The 23,569-nt window shown below is 51.0% G+C and overlaps 2 protein-coding genes across 2 annotated transcripts in view; both read right to left on the bottom strand.

Moving 5' to 3' along the window:
* The window catches only part of ACTA2 (actin alpha 2, smooth muscle), a 347,847-nt gene that overhangs the window by 317,790 nt on the left and 6,488 nt on the right, over nucleotides 1–23,569 (bottom strand). The window lies entirely within an intron of this gene.
* Nucleotides 4,655–22,937, bottom strand: CH25H (cholesterol 25-hydroxylase). The gene is made up of 2 exons (XM_060205048.1): nucleotides 22,738–22,937; nucleotides 4,655–6,154 (listed from the first exon to the last, which is right to left on the bottom strand). Exons 1-2 carry the CDS (start codon nucleotides 22,935–22,937, stop codon nucleotides 5,107–5,109), a joined length of 1,248 nt encoding a protein of 415 aa, XP_060061031.1. The 3' UTR covers nucleotides 4,655–5,106.

Genomic DNA, 23,569 nt, shown 5'->3' with positions numbered 1-23,569 from the left:
CAGAGAGGCGTGCAGGGACCAGAGGCTGCTGTGAGCCTGGGGGCAGCAGCGGGAGGGAGGAAGGCCTGAAGGACTGGCGTCACGGCACAGGTGCAGAGGAGAGAGGCCAAGCCCCGCGCTGTCACCGGTTCACCACACCTGCACGGTGACCTGAGGAAATAGACGAGGGCAGTCGCTCTTCCATCCTCCGCCCGGTCCACAGAGAAGAAGGGTGATGTTCACAGTCATGCGAAGATGTCCCCCAAGACATAAGGCAGATGGCTCCACCCCAGACTTTCAGACACCACACCCAGCTCACTTGCCAGGTAGAAGGGGCTTGAAAGAATTAAGGAATCTAGGGGTCGGGCCATGGCACACCTGGCTGAGCGCACATGTTACGGTGCACAAGGACCCAGGTACGAGCCCCCAGCCCCCTCACCTGCAGGAAGAAGGCTTTGAGAGCGGTGAAGCAGGGCTGCAGGCATCTCTCTGTCTCTCTTCCTCTCTGTCTCCCTCTTCCCTCTCAATTTCTCTCTGTCTCTACCCAGTAATAAACAAATAAAAGAGGCCAGGTGGTAATGCACCTGGTTGAGTGCTCACATTACAGTGCGCAAGGACCCAGGTTCAAGGACCCAGGTTCAAGCCCCCACTCCCCGCCTGCAGGGGGGAAGCTTCATGAGAGGCACAGGGACGGAGCACAGGCTTGACTCTGGGGCACGTGTGCTGGGGTTTACAGGTGACTAGAGGCGGTGGCTGCCAAGGACCATGGTTCAAGTCCCTGTACCCACCTGCAGCAGGAAAAGCTTCACCGTGCCTACAGTGTGCACGCCAATGGAGGCAGACAGTCATCCGTTTCTGTGCACCTGTGACAGCACGTGGATGCCATGTGGCAGAGGCATAAGCCTAAAAGTGAGCGTTTAGTGCACCTGCACAAGCAGTCTGCGTGCACAGGGCAGAGCAAGGGCTCCTCTCTGGGGCACGTGTGCTGGGGCTCACAGGTAGCTAGAGACGGTGGTTGCCACATGCAGCTTTGCTGAGTAAAACACTCAAAGCTGGCCTCCCAGCTGTGCAGAGAGAAGCCAGCAAAGGAATAAGCAGCCAGAAGACCGGAAAAGAAAAAGCTTAGAGAAAGCTCACAAAAACAAGCAGGAACCCATATTGTGAGAAGAGTCTGGGCAGTGAAAATATGCATCTTTAAAAAAACAACAAGTCGATGGGAGTCTGGGAGGTGGTACAGCAGGTTAGGTGCACGTGGCGCAAAGCACAAGGACCAGCATAAGGATCCTGGTTCGAGCCCCCGGCTCCCCATCTGCAGGGGAGTCGCTTCACAGGCGGTGAAGCAGGTCTGCAGGTGTCTGTCTTTCTCCCCCCTCTGTCTTCCCCTCCTCTCTCCATTTCTTTCTGTCCTATCCAACAACGACGACATCAATAACAACAATAACTACAACAATAACTACAATGATAAAACAACAAGGGCAACAAAGGGGAATAAATAAATAAATATTTTTTAAAAAGTCAGGCCAGGCGGTGGCACACCTGGTTGAGTGCTCACATTGAAGTGCGCAAGGACCCAGGTTCAAGCCTTGGTCCCCACCTGCAGGGGGAAAGCTTCACAAGTGGTGAGCAGGGCTGCAGGTGTCTCTCTGTCTCTCCCCCTTTCCATCTCCCTCTCCCCTCTCAATTTCTGGATGTCTCTATCCAATAAGCAAAGATACAAAATTAAAAAATTAAATAACAAGTCAAGGAGACAGAATATCAAGGTAGAAAAACACCAGTGGATCGACCGGTCAGGAAGGTAGCAGCCAACTGGAAGTGAAAGTTTCAGGAAAACAGCAGAGTGAGTCGGGGGGGGGGGGGGGGGGGGGTGGCGGCAGACACAGGCCTTTCTTCCCAGCGGGTGACTCCCCTGTGATGACTAAAGAAGCCGCTTTGTTGGTGCTGAGATCAAAACTCACCTGTAAGATAAAATGAGACTTAAGAAAATAAACAGAACTCGCCTTGATTTGGTTCCCTGTCAGATGAGCTGGCGGCCCAGCGGTGGAGGTGTGATTGCTCTGGACAGGACATCCTGATGCTGAATGAGTTCTCTGCCCACGTGGAAGCAGTCGCAGCAAGTTCAGACAAGGCCAAGGCCTCCAAGCCGGCGTTTCACAGATGGTAAGACAGAAATCTCACCAGAACCCGGTAAGCAAGTTAAGTGCCCCGAAAATAAGCATTTTATGGACAGAGACACGGAATGATCTACCTAATAATTCCCTGATCCAGTGCTCACTGGCAAAGGACGCGGCTTCAGCGCACAGGCCCTGAGCCAGCCTGGGATGTGAGCTCAGAAGCAGCAACCCTGACTGGCTTTAGACTTCCCCAGGGCCTCTCTGATTGGCCTAGCCCTGCCTTCCCCGGCTGCCTTCCCTGCCCAAGCAAAGATTCTGAATGGAGGGATGCCCATACCCAGGCACTGGGCCAGGGACACAGTGTTTGAGGGGCGGCAGCTCAGAGGAGGCAGCCAAGAGAGGCCGCTGCAGCCTTCGCTTTCCTCGGTCAGCTGCCAAGATGAGCATTAGCATCCTCAGAGAAAAGGTTCTGTGAGTGCTGCAATGCCTGACCTCAGGCACTGGCTCTGCTTAGCCTGTGACCTGTGGCAAGTCATCTGACCTGTGCAGGTCGTGACATTCCGTTTACACCATGGATGATGCAGATGATAAAAAGGAGAGGCCCAACTGGGGCATGTGGCTGAACACGCACACGCATCACAGTGCACAAGAACCAAGTTTGAGCCCCCGCCCCCCACCTGCGGGGGAGAAGCTCTGGGAGCAGTGGGGCAGGTCTGCAGGAGTCTCTCCTCTCCCTACCTTCCCCCTCGGTTGGTCTGCTTCTAAATTCTGCTTCTAAGACCCCTTCTGTTTCATTGGTTTAATCCCCCTGCTTAACACTGTCTTCTATTTACATAATCACTGTTAACTAAGCACCGCCCTGCCTGCAGGGCATTTGGTTTAATCATCACTGGTTCAAGCTTTTTCCTTCTCCCCACCCCCTAACCTACGTACATCCTCTTTGAGACTTCCACCTCAGGATAGATAAGGACAGGATTGTGATTAGAGAGAGCTTAGATTGCACTGCGTTCCACATGAATAAAGACTGAGCTGCGCACCACTCAGCCACGAGTCCCTGGCCATCATCACCAGGCTCAGACTCCCTTAGGAACTGCTTATCTTCAGCCCTCCACGGCCACCTCCCAAGACATCAAAAACTTCTCAGATATTCAACTCTGAAATGTCCCTAAACTTCAGTGATTCCCACACCTACAGTAGACACCAAAAGCAAAATTTCTTAATCCAGTGAGGCAATAAAATAATGCTCTAAGGGTCTCCGAGATAGTCAAAACTTTTCAGATAAGGAAAGGACGACAAAAGCTGGGCAAGGGCAAGAGGCTCACCTAACGACAGCCTTTTTGGTCACTGCCAGGCCACCCCGTCACCTGGAGCCCTTGTCAGGGAATTCTGGGATCCCCACACAGACATGATGGGCCCAGGCCTCTCACAGACCCCTCTCTCCACCATCACTGGTCACTGCCATCAGGAACATCAGCACAAGCCCTCCCGGGGCCTCTCCAGGACCTGCCCTCACTGCAGAGCAGCCATGGTGGGGACTCCCCGCTCTCTGAAGGGAGGCTGGTCAGCCTGCTCTGCCCCTCGAGGAAGACGGGTCCTGAAGTGAGAGCAGCCTAGAATGTTCCAGCTGTGACTATGGACTGTGAGCTCAGACTGACAGGGACTCAGAGGGCACATAGGCTCCTGTGCTGAATGTGAACAGACACGGGCCCTGGGGCAGGTGGATGGGTGAGCAGGACAAGGGGAAGGGGTGACAGGAATGGGGACATTTACTACCACAGGTCATCTATGGGAACAAACTAGACATGCTCTCCTTTTAGAGGATCTAGGACCAAATCTCGCTTTTTGTCTTTCACTGGTCAAGAAGCATATGTTCAGTGTGCTCCACGCTTTGTGTCTTAATAAAAACGGCCCTACGAAAGCCCCAGATTACAGAGATGATGTGGCCGGTGTCTACCTGCACTAGGTCCCCGTACCTGCCAGCCCATCCCACACAGGCACTGGGCTCTGGGCTTCTGTGCCCCTGAGCTCTCTCTGATGCTCTTCAGCCCTCAGGCTGCCTTCCTGCAATGGCCAAGTGCCTGCCCAGGGAGAGTCTCCCTGTAAAGCGGGTCGTCCTGCTGGTTGTCTGCTAAGTCCGAAATCAGCCGAGAAATATCTGGAGCAACAGTGACTGCCTCCTCTGCTTTTTCTCTTTTATTTTATTTTTATTTATTTACAGTTTTTTCATCTTTTTTTTTTACTTTAGACCTTTATTGAGTTTACTGGTTCAAAGTGTAGTCTTTTTTTCCCCCCTACCACTCCTGTCACAGAGGTCTGCCCCCACCCCCATAGGTCACCCCTCTACCCCTCCCAGATCTTAGATGCAGGCTGACATCCCCCCTCCTCTGGTTTCTCTAGAAGAAACAGATCCCTTCTCCTGGGCTCTCACTGGACTCCCCTTCCCATGGCAAAGGCCACAGGGACGCTGGAGACCCCACACACACACACACACACACACACACACACACACCTTTTTCGATTCTAGTTTTCATCAATCAATAGAGCAGTGAAAAAAGGAGACATCGTTTGTTTAGTCTCTATCGTTTCCTTTTACTTCTTACAAGTGAAAGTAGCCTCTCTTTCCAGTTCCACGAAGAATAGAAAAATAGACAATAATCTTAGTCTCCGTCCCGCAGGAAACTATGTCATTATTATAGACTCAGAGATTCCTTTTAGACTAAATACGGAAAAACTCCATCTTTCCAACACAAGCAATACCTTATTGTACAAGTCATTCACTTGGGAGACAGTTTGACTGTGGCGGCAACAGAGGTCTGATGAAAATCCGGGAGTCAAAGCCACTGAAGAAGAGGAGGCGCCCAAGGAGAGATACAGACAGAAGGCGACTTGACTTTGGCATCTGGAGTCGGCCGGTCCTTTGTGCCCAGAGAGTGTCTGTGTCTCGGGAGCAGCGCGGGCCGGCGGCGGGTGTCCCCGGGCGGGCGTCCAGGTGGAGGTGTCCCCGCGCCCCCGCCCGTCACCGGCGCCGCGCGGCCTGCAGCGTGCCCAGCGCCCGGTCCCAGTGCGTGAAGTAGGGCGCGAAGTTGCAGTTGAAGTGTAGGTGGTGCAGGTGGTGGTGCGCGGCGCCCCCGTACCAGCCGGGCAGCAGGCGGTGCGGCGACCAGGGGAAGTCGTAGGCGGCGTGCGCGTCCACCGCCAGCCAGGTGTTGAGCAGGTGGAAGGCCAGCGCCGACAGCGGGTGGCAGCCGAGCAGCGCGGGGGGCAGGCCGTGCAGGAGGCCGAGCGCGCCCAGCTCCCACAGGCTGGCGTGCTGCGTGGTCAGCGCCGAGGGCGCGCGGTGCCGGTGGTGCAGCCTGTGCACGTGGCGGTACAGCCAGGGCAGCCGGTGCTGCAGCAGGTGCCAGGCGAACACCTGCGCGTCGAACAGCAGCAGGCACAGCGCCACGTGGAGCAGCAGCCGCGGCAGCTCGGGCGCGCGGGCGGGCGGCGGGCCGGGGGACAGCGCGGGGGACAGCGCGGGGGACAGCGCCCAGAGCGGCAGCAGCAGCCCGGCCAGCCGCAGCGCGGTGGCCCCCAGGCAGCGGAGCAGCTGCGGCGCGCGCGGCGCGGGGTCCGAGTGCAGCTTGGCGCGGCGCAGCGCGGGCACCCAGGGGCACAGCAGGTCCAGCAGCACGAAGGGCAGGCAGCAGCCCACGTAGGCGCCCAGGGCGAACAGCAGCGGGAAGAGCGGCGACTGCAGGCGGCCCCCGGCCCGCAGCCGGTCCCAGAGCGGCTGCAGCACCAGCCGCCCCGCCGCCCCCGCCCCCGCCCCCGGGAGCCGCGAGCAGTTGCCCCGCGCGCCCTCCATGGCCCGCAGCCTCCGCCTCCCCCGCCGCCGCCGCCGCGGCCGCCGCCGCGGCCTCTTTTCTGGGCTCCCGGCCGCCCGGCCCGCCCCGTGACGCCGCGCCCGCCCGCCCTTCCCCGCCCGGCCAGGCCCGGCCGAAACACCCTCCCCAGCCGGCTCCCCCACCTGCTCCCCATCTGGCCGCCTGGCCGGCCGCTGCGAGCTGCGAACTCCACCCGCCCTAGGGAGAGACAGAGACACAGACACAGACACAGACACAGACACAGACACAGACACAGAGACACGGACAGAGACACAGACACAGACACAGACAGAGACACAGACACAGACAGAGACACAGACACAGACACAGACACGGACAGAGACACAGACAGAGACAGAGACACAGACACAGACACAGAGACACAGACACAGACACAGACAGAGACACAGACACAGACACAGAGACAGAGACACAGACAGAGAGACACAGACACAGACACAGACAGAGACACAGACAGAGACAGAGACACAGACACAGACACAGACAGAGACACAGACACAGACACAGACAGAGACACAGACACAGACAGAGACACAGACACAGACACAGACAGAGACACAGACACAGACACAGACACAGACAGAGACACAGACACAGACACAGACACAGACAGAGACACAGACACAGACAGAGACACAGACACAGACACAGACACAGACAGAGACACAGACACAGACACAGACAGAGACACAGACACAGACACAGACACAGACAGAGACACAGACACAGACAGAGACACAGACACAGACACAGACAGAGACACAGACACAGACACAGACACAGACAGAGACACAGACACAGACAGAGACACAGACACAGACACAGACAGAGACACAGACACAGACACAGACACAGACAGAGACACAGACACAGACACAGACACAGACAGAGACACAGACACAGACACAGACACAGACAGAGACACAGACACAGACAGAGACACAGACACAGACAGAGACACAGACACAGACACAGACAGAGACACAGACACAGACACAGACACAGACAGAGACACAGACACAGACAGAGACACAGACACAGACACAGACAGAGACACAGACACAGACACAGACACAGACAGAGACACAGACACAGACAGAGACACAGACACAGACACAGACAGAGACACAGACACAGACACAGACACAGACAGAGACACAGACACAGACACAGACACAGACAGAGACACAGACACAGACAGAGACACAGACACAGACACAGACAGAGACACAGACACAGACACAGACACAGACAGAGACACAGACACAGACACAGACAGAGACACAGACACAGACACAGACACAGACAGAGACACAGACACAGACACAGACAGAGACACAGACACAGACACAGACAGAGACACAGACACAGACACAGACACAGACAGAGACAGAGACACAGACACAGACACAGACACAGACAGAGACACAGACACAGACACAGACAGAGACACAGACACAGACACAGACACAGACAGAGACACAGACACAGACACAGACAGAGACACAGACACAGACACAGACAGAGACACAGACAGAGACACAGACACAGACAGAGACACAGACAGAGACACAGACAGAGACACAGACACAGACACAGACACAGACAGAGACACAGACACAGACACAGACACAGAGACAGAGACAGAGACACAGACACAGACACAGACAGAGACACAGACACAGACACAGACAGAGACACAGACACAGACAGAGACAGAGACACAGACACAGACACAGACAGAGACACAGACACAGACACAGACACAGACAGAGACAGAGACACAGACACAGACACAGACAGAGACACAGACACAGACAGAGACACAGACACAGACACAGACACAGAGACACGGACAGAGACAGAGACACAGACAGAGACACAGACAGAGACACAGACACAGAGACACAGACAGAGACACAGACACAGACAGAGACACAGACACAGACACAGACAGAGACACAGACACAGACAGAGACACAGACACAGACACAGACAGAGACACAGACACAGACAGAGACACAGACACAGACACAGACAGAGACACAGACACAGACACAGACAGAGACAGAGACACAGACACAGACAGAGACACAGACAGAGACACAGACACAGACACAGACAGAGACAGAGACACACAGACACAGACAGAGACACAGACACAGACACAGACAGAGACAGAGACAGAGACACAGACACAGACAGAGACACAGACACAGACACAGACACAGACAGAGACACAGACACAGACACAGACACAGACAGAGACACAGACACAGACAGAGACACAGACAGAGACACAGACACAGACACAGACAGAGACAGAGACACACAGACACAGACAGAGACACAGACACAGACACAGACACAGACAGAGACAGAGACAGAGACACAGACACAGACAGAGACACAGACACAGACACAGACACAGAGACACAGACAGAGACACAGACACAGACAGAGACACAGACACAGACACAGACAGAGATACAGACACAGACACAGACAGAAACAGAGACACAGACAGAAACAGAGACACAGACAGAGACACAGTCACAGACAGAGACAGAGACACAGACAGACAGAGACAGAGACACAGACACAGTGACACAGACACAGACAGAGACACAGACAGAAACAGAGACACAGACAGAGACACAGACACAGACAGAGACACAGACAGACAGAGACACAGACACAGAGACACAGACAGAGACACAGACACAGTGACACAGACACAGACAGAGACACAGACAGAGACACAGACAGAAACAGAGACACAGACACAGACACAGACACAGACACAGACACAGACACAGACAGGCTGGGGTGTGGAGCCACCTGCCAACACCCGTGTCACTGATAACATAAAACAATATAATAATATTATAAGATAAAGCACGAAAGCTTTGTGAAATCAAGAAGACATGAAAGGAGAAGGAAGGGGAGGGGAGGGGAGGAAAGGGAAGGAATGGAGAGGAAAGCCCCACAGCGGGGCCTCCTCTGCAGACCACATACAGGTGCTGAGCCTGTGGCTCTGGGTCTGCGCGGCCCACCCCTCACACCTGCAGAATTCTGTTCTTGGTTTCAGCTGACCTGCAGTTTCCACTCAGAGCAGTGAAGATGTCTTCAGTGCTGTCTCTGAATACAGGTATATCTCACTTAATAGAGAAAGATCAGTCAAGAAGGAGAGGGAGATGGGGAGGGAGGGAAACAGACAGAGAGACCCCTGCAGCCCTGCTCCACCACTTGCCAAGCTTCCCCCTGCAGGTGGAGACCCGGGGGCTTGAACCAGGATCCTTGTGCACTGTGACATGAGCGCTCAGCCCGGTCAACCACCTGTTTCTGAGTTTTGACAGCTCAGCCCACCTGGTTGTCACCCAAACAAGTCCATCACCAGCATTTATCTGAAATCAGTGCAGAGTGAGCCCTGTTGCAGGTCCAGCCGAAGATGTGTGTTTGCACAGAGACGCAGTGTCTGGCTGTTTGAAATGAGTCCCAGGAGCAGCACCTGCTTGGGGTCTCTCCTGTCAGCCCTCCCTGTGTGTGGGAGGAAAGTGGGGTAGGGAGGGGAGAGGGGAAGCAAGGGAGAAAGGGAGAGGAGAAGAAGGGAGAGGAGGGGGAGGGCAGAGGAGAAGAAAGGGGATGGGGAGGGGAGAGGCGGGGGAGAGAGGAGAGCACAGAGGGAGAGGGTTTCTCTGAGCCTGCCCAGACTGCTGTGCCTACACTTGGGGTCCTGGAGGTGCGATCTTCAGCTGGTGGGGCTGCACCTGGCCTGCGCTGCCCTTCCCCTCACAGGGTTCCCTGCCCGGCTCGCCTGGGCCAGACCCATATTTACCCAAACTGCCCCTGGGCCCCAGAACCCTGAGGTCCTGGTGGGCGTCTGGCAGGGACTGAGCTGAGCGGCAAGGGGTCAAGGGAGACTCCCCACCCCCCGGAGACCCCAGCACTGGTCTAAAACACAACCTGCAGGTCTGACTAGCTACCAGGAACACCCAGCAGGCCCTGCTTTGGGACAAAGCCTTGGAGACAGACAGAAAGCTAGTGTTGCCAGACTGCAGACACAACGCCTTTGTCCCCAGAGCCTTCTGCCTGGGCCCTTGTGTTCCCTTCTCTCTCCCTGAAGGAAGATGGTAGTGGCTTTCTCCTGAGGCTATTTCAAGCTCAGAAATTATCGACATCAAAAATAATGACGCCGGGGCCAGGTGGTGGCGCACCTGGTTAAGCACACATATTCCAGTGCCCAAGGACCCAAGTTTAAGCCCCTGGTCCCCACCTGCAGGAGGAGAGCTTTGCCAGTGGTGAAGCAGGGCTGCAGGTGTCTCTCTGTCTCTCTCCCTCTCTCTCTCCCCCTTCCTCTTAATTTCTGTCTCTATCCAATAATTAATAAATAAATAAATAACTTTTAAGGAATCCCAGGTGATGCTTTTCTTTCCCCCTCCTGTAAACATGACCTTCCCTCTCAACTGCCGAAGGCTCAAGCTACCTCTCAAGAGCTGAGGAAAGGTTGTCTCTTCCTCTTTCTCGGTTCTCACACTGTTTCAAAGAGACCATCCAAGTTCACTTTCTCAGATTTACGATTGAATTCCGCTCAGAAGTAAGACAGTGCCGGTGTCTGTCCTCAGCAAGAATGAAGTCAGCTTGCAGGCCCAGCGCACACGTCCTTTCCTTCCGGTCCATGTGAACTTTATCTAGGTCTTTAGAGAACAGGGGTTCTCTCTTCTCTGTCTATCACAGAGACTAAGCAGTCATTTCTCTGAGAGTACAACAACCAAGTTTTAGTGTTTTTAGCAGGAATTTGAAGTCATTTGATAAGAACTTACTAAAAGACTTTGGATACTAAACCCTACCCCCTTAAAACACACACACACACACACACACACACTGGATGTGTGATTGGAAAAGTCATCTAATCTCTTTGGAAAAGTGATCTAATCTCTTTTTCTGAAGACTTTTGTAATATTTCCTCCTTTCTAAAATTAGACGTGACTGTCTTGGCATCTGCCAAACTGAAACTTATTCCTGGACCTCAGAAGTGTTGTAACGTATTGCCTTCACACTGTAACATGGAGGACTCCAGAGGGTAGAGTAGATAAGATCTGATCTCTGGCTGCAAAGAGAGGAGCACTCGGTCTCACAGAAGTCGGGACATGTAGGGTCAGAGAGCAAGTCACAGTCAGAGCGAGAGCCTCACCCAGCCAGGGCCAGAGTCATGGCAGAGGGCTCTGCAGGAGTTTGGTCTGAGACTGGAGCAGTTCAGTCGCACTGACAGAATAGGACGCAATTCCTAGAATATTCACTAAAGCCCCTCAAACACAAGTTAGCAATGAAAAGGGGGAAGATTCCTTGCTGCCCTCATTTGACACAGGCATCTATCTTTAAGCACCTTCACATATTCACCCTCCTAGGCTACCTGTGAGCAGGTGTTACTGCTGATATTACAGGAGCTCTCATCGGCCTCTCTAGACATTCAAAGAGACACGGGACGATTTTATGTCTAGTATGTAAGCAGAGTATAAAATATGTAAAGTCAGCTCCCATTAAAAGAGGAAATGTTTATCCTCTTGTCAAATAGGGTGCTGTAAGAAAGAAAAATAAAAAATAAAAAAAAAACCCAGTCTTGACGAGAAGATTCCATAAACTCAGAAACCACAGTGTAAAATGCAAGGTATTTAATGTCAGTAACATGTAAACAAGTCGGCTGAGAAAGAGTCCCATTCGCTTACTTTGGGGGTGAGTTTAAAGTGTCCACCTATGACAAAGCACAGCAGCCAATAAGCGCTCAAACCCCTGGCAGGTTTGAAGAGCCAGGAATGATCACAGCTGATGTTGCCTTTGAGGGGTCATGTCTTGAAAGTCTCTGCACACGTGTCAGATGAAGGGCCGCCCAACAGGAGAGCCCAGATGGAGCCCCACTGCCCTAACCGCTGAGCTCGCTGGCTCCCAGCTTTGCTGCCCTTCAGTGACAGTGATGGTTCCACAGCTGTGATCACAGTGGTGAGGTCGCACTTAAAGCTTTCTTGGCTCTTTCCTCCATGTCCAAGTTCCTGCCCATTTCTTTACCTATTGGGGAGGTTTTGTTTGTTGGTTGGTTGGTTGGTTTTTTAATTTTCTGTCCCATTAAATCACAGCTGTTCTCTGAGAACGTTTTTCAGATAGGATGTAGTGGGCAAGAATCAGTGACATTCCTGAATATGACTGACTACAGACGTGGCTGGTCTTACCAGCCCTCATTAAAAAAAAAAAAAAAAAAAAAAAAAGGCGGAGATTTCTGCCTTTTTCAGATAAAGGGGCTGGGGACTGAAACTTTCTCTTGGTGTTTTGGTTTGGAAGGAAAGCCACGATCGCCCTCTTGTGGAGGGAGAAAAGCAGTGACTTCGTTCTCAGCTGAGGTCACAATTTGAACGTCCCAGGTGAGCCCACTCAGAGCTCCCAGTGAGCTGGGCCTCGCCAACACTCCACCTTGCCCTGAAGGTCTGTGGAACTCTGTGTTCTGTTAAAAATAATACATACATACCAAAGGGCCCATGAGTAGACTAGTTTTTTTGGTGTTTTTTTTTTTTTTTCTCAGTCTGACATCTGATATGCAAGTTATTGTCTGGGGAGATGATGTTGTGGCTGGAAAAAGGACCAGAAAGTTGGATCAGGGAAGAGAGTGGCTCCCTAATATGGGAAAGGGGTATAAATGTTGTTGACTGTAAACCCCATCGATTTGATGTGATCTGGGGCCCATGTTCAGCTTAGGAGCCTGTGTGGCCTCTGCATCCCTGTAGATCTGAGCTCACATTCTGTGGTCCTGAGTAGGAACATTCCAGACTGCCCCAATATCAGGACCCATCTTCCTCAGGTGGAGCATAGAGTGTGTTGTCCAGACTCCCTTCAGAGGATGGAACATTCTTGCCATTACTCCCAGAGGGATAAAGAATAGGAAAGCTATCAGGGGAAGGGATGGGATAAGGAGATCTGGTGGTGGGAATTGTGTGGACTTGTACCCCTCTTATCTTATGGTTTTGTCAGTATTTCCTTTTTTATAAATAAAAAAATTAAAATAAATAAATAAAATATATTTATTTTAAAAATAATAAGAATATATACCAGGAGAAGAATGAATGTGGGATGACCCCACTCAGTCAGGACTTGAAAAACAAGAACAGAAAAGCCAACACTAACTAAGCAGAACGTGGACTGGCACTGGTGTGTGACGCCAACGTCAAGAACTCTGGGTGTGGGGAGGGCGCAGGCCCTGGAACAGGATGGCAGAGGAGGACCTGGGGGGGGGGGAGCTGTTACGAGGAAAACTACAACCCAAAGCCCCCCCCCTTTAAATTTTATTTATAAAAAGGAAACACTGACAGAACCATAGGATAAGAGGGATGCAACTCCACACAGTTCCCACCACCAGAACTCCGTATCCCATCCCCTCCCCTGACAGCTTTCCTATTCTTTATCTCTCTGGGAGTATGGACCCAGGGTCACTGTGGGATGCAGAAGGTGGAAGGTCTGGCTTCTGTCATTGCTGCCCCTTTGTAAGACCCAGGTTACAACATAGCACTAAGCCCCCCTTTTAAATTAAATTTACAATACCTCTCAACCTGGAATTCTTAAAGTAAAAGTTCTAAATTTGCTGCAGACTTTCAATCAAAAAAAAAAAAAAACTACTTGAAGGCAGCTAGGATCATAAGAATGTCAGGGCAGCCATCACAGGATAAGAGGCACTGACAGGCGGACAAGCAACACTGCACAGACTGCTGTGACCATTTCCACTCGAGCCCGGCCCACGCAATGAGAAAAATCCCCAGATAAAGGTTCGCAGAGGGGGCTGGGTGGTGGCACACGTGGTTGAGCAAACATGTTACAGGGCACAAGGACCCAGGTTCAAGCCCCCCCCCCCGTCCCCACCTGCAGGGGGAAATCTTTGCCAGTGGTGAAGCAGGGCTGCAGGTGTCTCTCTGTCTCTCTCTCTATCTCCCCCTTCCCTCTCAATTTTTGACTGTCTCTATTCACTCAATATATAAAGATAATAACAAAAAATGTAAAGTTTGCAAAGATGAAGGAAAATAAGAGGAAGCAGACTCTAGAACACATTTTCCTGCTGTTTCCTATGACCTGGGAAGCTTTCCTGACTACAGGTTCTCAAGAGCATAAATGAATGCCCCCATACACACACAGACAGATAAACACACACAGACATACACACACACAGAGACACACACACAGAGACACACAGAAACACACAGACACACACAGACACACACACAGAGACACACACAGACATACACAGACACAGACAGACACACAGACACACACACAGATGCAGACACACACACACACTCACACACAGACACACACACAGACACACACAGACACACACACACAAACACACACAGAGACACACACAGACACACACAGACATACACAGACACACACAGACACACAGACACACACACAGATGCAGACACACACACACACTCACACACACACACACACACACACACAGACACATACACTCACACACAGAGACACACACACAGACACAGACAGACACACAGACACACATAAAGAAACAGACACACACACTCACACACAGACACACACAGACACACAGAGACACACAGAGACACAGACACACACTCACACACAAACAGACACACAGACACACACTCACACACACACAGACACACACAGACACACACTCACACACACACAGACACACACACAGACACACACAGACACACACACAGAGACACACACACAGACACACACTCACACACACACAGACACACACACAGAGACACACAGACACACACAGAGACACACACAGACACAGACACATGCACAGACACACATAAAGAAACAGACAGACACACAGACACAGACACACACACTCACACACAGACACACACAGAGAGACACACACAGACACACACACAGAGACACACACACACACGCACACACAGACACAGACAGACACACAGACACACACACAGATGCAGACACACACACACTCACACACAGACACACACACACAGACACACACACAGATACACACAGAGACACAGACACACACACACTCAAACACACAGACACACACACACTCACACAGACACACAGAGACACACAGACACACACAGACACACACAGACACCATGGAGTCAATTCTCCTCTGGCAAGTTCTGTCCCACTCATGGTTGAAGTCAACAAACAAAAATAACTTCAGTGCCTCCGTTTCTTTTCAGCCCTCAGAATTCTGCACCAGGTTGTCCTGTTGTTAATGTTTCGGGGGCACCAGCTGGCCGGGCTAGCGTCGCGGCGGTAGACAGAGACTCGGGGACACATGTTGGATAGTATGCCAGCTCCCCCTGGCTTCTGCTTAACCATATGCCTATATAGGGATAGATTTAATCCCATTCAAAGCTTTGGTCTATTTACATAAATCACTTTTACATTTACATAAAGCACCACACTCCCTCCAGGGCATTGGTGGTTTAGTGGTAGAATTCTCACCTGCTCCGCCCCCTCTCCTTGTCACACCCTGATCCTCTCCTTGTCACACCCTGATCTTCCACCAGTCACTTTTCGCTCCACCCTCTCTATATCACATCCTGTTTCCACCCTACTTGGAGAGTATAAAAACAGCTGCTCTTCTGATTAAACACACTTGGAAATTGCTTTCCGGCTCCGAGAGTTCCAGAGTGTATCTCCTGCGAAGTTAGTGCGGCCGAGTTCCTGCTCCCTCTCCCACGCAGCAGCCTAGATCAGCTCCAGTTGAGCTCTCTCCAACCCAGAGAGCACTAGCTCGGGAAGAAGCCCCCTCAGGCTATCCCAGCAGTTCTGTGTTCAGAAAAATTAATGTCTGTGGGCTGAAATGAGGAAACGAGGCATCAGTGTAACACTCACTCACGCAGGCCATTTGTAATGAAGTAAGTCATCAGGCCTGACTCCCCACTCCCAGATTTCAAAATAAAAATTATTCCAAAGAAAAAAAATTGTCACTAAAATGTGTTAACTCTAGTAACCTGAGTTTGCTTAAAAACCCAATGTAAAAATAGTTAAGAATCAATATATGTGACTTAAATTCGGTATGAAAATTTTGCTATATAGAGACTGCTACATGAGGTCACATAAGATGACCTTTACACGAAATTATAAAGATACCTAAACCAATTATAATCATTGAGTTATCAATTGTAGTAAACTTCTAATTTGTTACAAAGTTTTTTCATAAGTAATTGACTACAGCTATGACAAGCCTTCACATAAAGAAGTATCTGCTCATATAGAATCCCCAGAAATCCATCTTGGACCCCTGATCTCTGACATCACCCACAATTACAGCCATCCCCCGAAACCCATGATGTGACCTGACACGATCTGGAGAACCTGATTCACAGACTCCAAAGGACAAGACTTTCCTACTGCCTTTCTCTCAACCATCGGTGTCTGCTCTTCCTGCTTCTGTTTCGCCCATCATGTTTTGGCGGTTCCAGGTCACTCTCTACAGAGAAGAAAAGTTCCGGTGGCCATCCTCCTCCATCAAGATAGATGTGTGGCATTTATTTCCTGGCCGTTGACATTGGACTGACGCTTCTATAGAACTTGCTGGACACTCCCTTTATACTGCTGGACTTCTTGAAGAATGACTGTAGCAGTTCATAGAACTTTCTGCCAGCTGACTCAGGATTTTGCAATGCCAGATCACCCCTCTAGCCCCTCAGCTTATCAGGCCCCCACTCCTCCAACCATCAAGCTCACTCTGTCTCTTGCTACTCTTACTTATCCCTCCCTGTCTTGCGCTAGTTCTTTTTGAAGACACTTACACGCTATCATTCTGCTTTCTTCCCAGCAGGTTTCTGTTCACCCCTACACTGCTATTCCCCTGACAGAGATGAAGCCTTTTACAGACATTGACCCAGTTATATACGGCCATTAAGTAAGAGGGAGATGTTGGGGAATTGTGAGGATATGGTTGAGCTTGGAAGGGCTTGAGCCTGAGGGGTGTGTCAATCCTGTTATTCTCTCTCTCCATGGAGAGGTTGAGCAAGGAGGGACAGTAGAACCCCAAAAAGGTGTGCCTCTTATCAGTCTCCCTGCCTCACAAGTGCCCCACACTCCTGATACTATGGCAAATAGTTAAAAAGAAAGGGGGAGATGTTGGATAGTATGCCAGATCCCCCTGGCTTCTGCTTAACCATATGCCTATATAGGGATTGATTTAATCCCATTCAAAGCTTTGGTCTATTTACATAAATCACTTTTACATTTACATAAAGCACCACACTCCCTCCAGGGCATTGGTGGTTTAGTGGTAGAATTCTCACCTGCTCCACCCCCTCTCCTTGTCACACCCTGATCCTCTCCTTGTCACACCCTGATCTTCCACCAGTCACTTTTTGCTCCACTCTCTCTATATCACATCCTGTTTCCACCCTACTTGGAGAGTATAAAAACAGCTGCTCTTCTGATTAAAGACACTTGGAAATTGCTTTCCGGCTCCGAGAGACCCAGAGTGTATCTCCTGCTAAGTTAGTGCGGCATGAGTTCCTGATCCCTCTCCCACGCAGCAGCCTAGATCGGCTCCAGTTGAGTTCTCTCCAACCCAGAGAGCACGAGCTCTGGAAGAAGCACCCTCAGGCTATCCCGGCAGTGAAGCAGGGCTGCAGGTCTCTCTCTCTCTCTCTCTCTCTAGTTTTTATTTATTTATTATTGGATAGAGACAGAGAGAAGCCCATTCTTTGCCTTCCCTTAGCAGTGTGGGGTAATCACCGAATAGGCAGAGAGAATGGAAATGCTGTGAGGACAGAGGAGAGCCTCACACTCTGGGTGTGGAGTGGGCAACATTTTAAGAGTTGCTGCTATTTGAGCCATGTTCTCTCTGAAACTAGAAAATGTTCAAATCATTTCCATTGAATTTTTTTTTATATATTCTTTATTTATTGGATAGAGACAGCCAGAAATTGAGAGGAACGGGGAGACAAACAGGGAAAGAGAGACACCTGCATCCCTGTTTCACCACTTGCAAAGCTTTTCTCCTTCAGGTGAGGATCTGGGGCTGGAACACAAGTCCTTGTGCACTGTAATGTGTTCACTCGACCGAGTGCACCACCACCCAGCCCCTAGAGATAATTCACATATTTGTTTACAAATAGAGTGAAGGACCATGAGGACTTGTGAGCAGATGGAAAAGGCAGTCTGTCCTGCACTGAGGGAGATTGTCTGGTCCCATTGTCAACAAAGGGTGGGGCTGGCTGGTGGGCAGCTCTGTGGACGTGGCCTAGATGATTAGTGAGTAGAGTTTAGGTAAGTTGACTATGGGAACAAAAAAGCAGGGAGATGTTTTAAAATATTAACAAATGTCATGCTACTCTGTCAATTAAAGTTAGCATTATGATATACTCTGCAAACGCTACATTAACCCCCATGAGTGATAGGGTATACACATGAGTGGGGGGAAAAGATGAACAATCTTGAAGAAAGGCACATATTACAGGGCACAAGGACCCAGGTTCAAGCCACTGGTCTCCACCTGCAGGGGGAAAGCTTCATGAGTGTTGAAGCAGGGCTGCAGGTGTCCCTCTGTCTCTCTCCCTCTTTAATTTTTATTTATTTATTACTGGATAAATGATTCCTTATTAAGACAGAACAAACACAGGCTAGTGAAACATTAGTAGCTCACTTGGATAATACGACATTTTACCATGTGTGCAACCTAGGCTTGAGCTCGGTTCCTACTGCCAGTTGAGTTCTCTCCAACCCAGAGAGCACTAGCTCGGGAAGAAGTACCCTCAGGCTATCCCGGCAGACACACGGCTGGGCTGAGAAGCTGCAGTTTAAGCTTTATTCACGGACGGGCAAATCACCACACCATGTGCTTCCCCATCATTCTCCTCCGCGCTGCTGCTGGGACTCTGGGCGTCCTTAGCATACGGGGCGGGGAGAAAGAGGGGCGCGAAACTAGCAGGGGCCAAACCATTTCTCTCAGAGGTCGGGGGAAGGGGAACAGACCAACACGGAGAATGCCAGCAGTTGTCCTGCCCGATTTGCCTTGACCGAAGAAGGAAGCAGGGCTTCTTCTCTGTGAGGACTGAGCCCGGCAAGGGGAAGCACCTTCTCCGCATCTGGGACAGGCGCAGTCTTTCTCCTCGTGCCACTAGGAACCAATCCGCTCCAGTCTGTGCTTTCCAGATGCCCTGCCTCTGCTTCTCTCTGAGCGACTGTCTTCAGCCCTTTCCAGACATCATGTTGGTCCACACCTCTGTACTGATCCAATATGACACAGACATTGTGTGAAAACTCCGGGGACAGGGTGGCCATGGAGTAGCCGGGACCAGACCAGACCAGATGCTTCCCCAAAGTAACAAATACCTACTAGGACCCAGCTTAACAGAAGTCACCAACTACAGCTGAGACACCAGCAGAAACACCACCACCTCAGACGCATGTGTGTGTGTGTGTGTGTGTGAGAGAGAGAGAGAGAGAGAGAGAGGCTGGGCTGAGAAAGGTGTGGGATAGAAGCCACATCTGGGATCCCGCTCCATCACATTTTGTCTGCCAGTGTAGCCAGACAGACAGCTGGAGAAATAGAGAGGGGAGGGGATACGGGGTTCTGGGGGTGGGGATTGTGTGGAATTGTACCCCTCTGATCCTATGGCTTTGTCAGTGTTTCCTTCTTAGAAAGAAAGAAAGATGTGGTCCGGGAGGTGGTGCAGTGGATAAAGCATTGGACTCTCAAGCATGAGGTCCTGAGTCCAATCCCTGGCAGCACATGTACCAGAGTGATATCTGGTTCTTTCTCTCTTCCTATCTTTCTAATGAATAAATAAAATATTTTTAAAGAAAGAAAGAAAGAAAGAAAGAAAGAAAGAAAGAGAAAGGAAGGAAGGAAGGAAGGAAGGAAGGAAGGAAGGAAGGAAGGAAGGAAGGGAGGGAGGAAGAAGTATTAGTCACCCACATCTGGGACCTTGGGAGAATGGCTGTAGCTTGCAGTGGTGGGGTTGGGGACACTCTGTTGCTGGGAACGGTGCAGAGTTGTACCCCTGTGTTCTCACCATTCTATAAATCAATATTAAGTCATTCATAAAATTTAAAAAGAAATAAATTTTAGGTGTAGGCATTATTAGTAATATAGACTTCTGTTTGTTTGATTTTCAACTAGAGCACTGAGCAGCTCTGGCTTATGGTGGTGCAGAGGACCTTGGACTTCAGAACCTTACACATGAGAGGCTCTCTCTCTCTCCCTCTCTCTCTCTCTCTCTCTCTCTCTCCCCTCTCTCTCTCTCTCCCTCTCTCTCTCTCTCTCTCTCTCTCTCTCTCTCTCTCTCTCTCCAGGGCCCTGAGCAGCTGTGGCTTCTGGTGGTGCAGAGGACCTTGGACTTCAGAACCTTACACATGAGAGGTTCTCTCTCTCTCCCTCTCTCTCTCTCTCTCTCTCTCTCTCTCTCTCTCCAGAGCCCTGAGCAGCTGTGGCTTCTGGTGGTGCAGAGGACCTTGGACTTCAGAACCTTACACATGAGAGGTTCTCTCTCTCTCCCTCTCTCTCTTTCTCTCTCTCTCTCTCTCTCTCTCTCTCTCTCCAGAGCCCTGAGCAGCTGTGGCTTCTGGTGGTGCAGAGGACCTTGGACTTCAGAACCTTACACATGAGAGGCTCTCTCTCTCTCTCTCTCTCTCTCTCTCTCTCTCTCGCCAGAGCCCTGAGCAGCTGTGGCTTCTGGTGGTGTGGGGGATTGAACCTGGGACTTCGGAGCCTCAGGCATGAAAGTCTCTTTGCATAAGCATTATGCTATCCACCTTTTTCAACAATTCTTATAATACAGGCTTGTTTGTTTTTTATTTTTAATAGTCGTTTTTAATTTTTTATCATCTTTATTTACTTACTGGATAGAGACAGAGAGAAATTGAAAGGAGAAGGGAAGACAGAGAGGAAGAGAGACAGAGAGACGCCTGCAGCCCTGCTTCACCACTCATGAAGACCTGCCCCTACAGGTGGGGACTGGGGCCTCGAACCCAGGTCCTTGTGCACTGTAACATGTGAGCTCAACCAGGTGTGCCACCACCGGGCCCCCCAGGTTTGTTTATTTATTATGAGAACCTTGCAGGATTCTGGCTGATTGTGATAAGGGGATTGAATTTAGGACTTTGGAGCCTCAGGCATGAAAGGCTCTTTGCATCACCATTATGCTGCCTACTTCTGCCTGTACTGTTTGCCCTCAAGCTTAGTCGGTGATGTTAGATATTACATGAGCCCCTCTTCTATGTTGGGGTGCAGGTGGGAGACCAGTAAGATGTCTGAGCTCCAGGGGCTTCAAATGCTTCACTTTCTCAGGGAGGAGCCGGAGGCCAAGCCAGACGTCTGTGGTTCTGCCCGCAGGGACCATTATCTGGTCAAGGAAAGAAAACTGGCCTCCTCTTCTTTCAGCTTCACACAGTTAAATCCTGAGTTTCCAAGACTTTGCCTTGGCCATGAGACCACTCTCCCCCCACCCTCCCCGAAGCAGAGCAAACATTCACGACACAGTCAGCTGGATTTATAAGGAAGAAGGAGGATGAGGGAGAAGGTGGACAAAAAAGTTGTCTTACCACAAGGAGAGAGGGGGGGGGAGAGGGAGAAGGGGAGAGAGAAAGAGGGAGGAGGGGAAAGAGAGAGAGAGAGGGAGAGGGAGAGGGAGAGGGAGAGGGGAAGAGAGAGAGGGAGAGAGAGATGGCTATTAAACGAAAGGTAATACACATCTATACAACCTCTCAGGATCTTAAGGCTAACATTTATTAAAATGTTTGGAGAAAGGCCAGCAAACATGTGAGAAAATGCTCCAAGTCATTGATGACCAGAGAAATGCAAATAAAAACGACTATGAGAGACCACTCCTGTGAGAATGTCACACATCAGAAAAGGCAGCAGCAGCAAATGCTGGAGAGGCTGTGGGGACCAAGAGCCCTCTTCACTGCTGGTGGGAGTGTCAATGAGTCTAGTGCCTGTGGAGAGCAGTCTGGAGACACTCAGAAGGCTCCACATGGACCTGCCCTGCAACCCTGCAATTCCTCTCCTGGGGATAGATCCTAAGGAACCCAACACACCATCCATCTGAAGACGCCAGCAAGTTGATTTTGCTTGGTCTGGGTGATTTAAACAGTTTATCTGCTAAGTAACAGTGACCACAAGTGGGCTGCTAAGATGTCTTAGGGGGTCCTTGTAGCCGGCGCAGCCGGGGGGGGGGGGTCTCTGGATCTGACTCTGCACCGGCTCAGGAGAGCAGAAGGGTCCTTACAGACTCCTGAACACAAGGCCATCGCCCTGGGAGAGTCAGCTGAGGCGCGGAGATGGTACCCTCAGCGGGACCCCCTCAGATCGGGGTCAGGTGATTTGCAGGTGGACAACAGAGTCTAAAAACTTGAGTGCATAAGTCAGCAAACACCGCCGGGAGCTGGGAGGCTGCTTCAAATTGCGCTTGAGAAGCAGGCACTGCCGACTGCAAGGGTGAGCAGAGAGGAGACGCCTTCTCACAGGCCAGCGACCCCTGGCAGGTCTAGTCAAGAGAAGGCAAGGGCTGGGACTCTCCTCCTCACACCCAGTCGTGAGCAGACACAAAGTCTCCCCGTTCCCAGACCCACCCAGAAAGATCCGGGGCATCTTGAGGACCATCATTTGCTAGAATACAGGAAGACAAAAGCCTTGGGAAAGAGCAGTGGTTATTTCTGAGCATGGAGCAAACACATCTTAGCAGGTCTTGCCTGTCGAGCCGGGGGCCACCCCTCAGTGCGGCCCTCACCGGTGCTTCCTCATCAGGCTCACGATTCTGCTGTAGAGTCGCCAAGGGGCGTCCAGGCCCCAGAGAAAGTCCAGGTGCTCCCATTCCGGAAGGAGCTTGCTGTACACCAGCTTGGTGATGCGGGGCAGCAGCGTGCTGACGTCCTTGGGGTCGGCGAGCCAGTCGTGACCCCCGTACCAGACAGCGGTGGGCACCAGCATGTCCCTCACGTCGTAGCTGGGGGGGCGAGTCTAAGAACAAAGCCACAGGAAGCTTCGCTGTGAGTGTCCTGCTCTGCAAAGTCAAAACTCACACCTTCTCCACTGAGCACCAGCACATTTGATCTGAATACAAGCGACTAAACTTCCAAAAAAAAAAAAAAAATCACTCTCAGATGATGTCTCAAGTTACTATCACGCGGAAGGAGAGAAGGTTCACTCGCAGGGAAAGAAAACTAACTGCAAACTCTGCAGCGGCCACCTCCTATGTATGTGGGAGCTGGAGTTCAACCCTCCCAGAAAGAAGGCGTTCTGTCTCCACGCAGTCAGTGTGGAATAGCAGAAGGGAATCCAACAACCCTATTTTTTATCCTGACCCTCTGTCTGTCACCCAGGTCACAGAACCTCTCTAAACCCTCAGCTTCTTCTTCTTCTTTTTTTTTTCAGCTCAAACATGAGTGTATGTGCATCACAGGATGACTGGCTGCTGCTTGAATAATAAAAATAAGAGCAAAATGCTTGTTTCTTTGGGGCACTTAGAATACAAAACAGGGGGAGTCAGGTGGTAGCACAGCAGGTTAAGGGCATGTGGCGTGAAGCACAAGGACCATGTAAGGATCCTGGTTCGAGCCCCC

The sequence above is a fragment of the Erinaceus europaeus genome, chromosome 1, assembly GCF_950295315.1.
Source record: "Erinaceus europaeus chromosome 1, mEriEur2.1, whole genome shotgun sequence".
In the NCBI taxonomy this organism is placed as follows: domain Eukaryota; kingdom Metazoa; phylum Chordata; class Mammalia; order Eulipotyphla; family Erinaceidae; genus Erinaceus; species Erinaceus europaeus.
The sequence above is the reverse complement of the archived record's forward strand: the minus strand, read 5'-3'. Positions and strand labels throughout refer to the sequence as shown.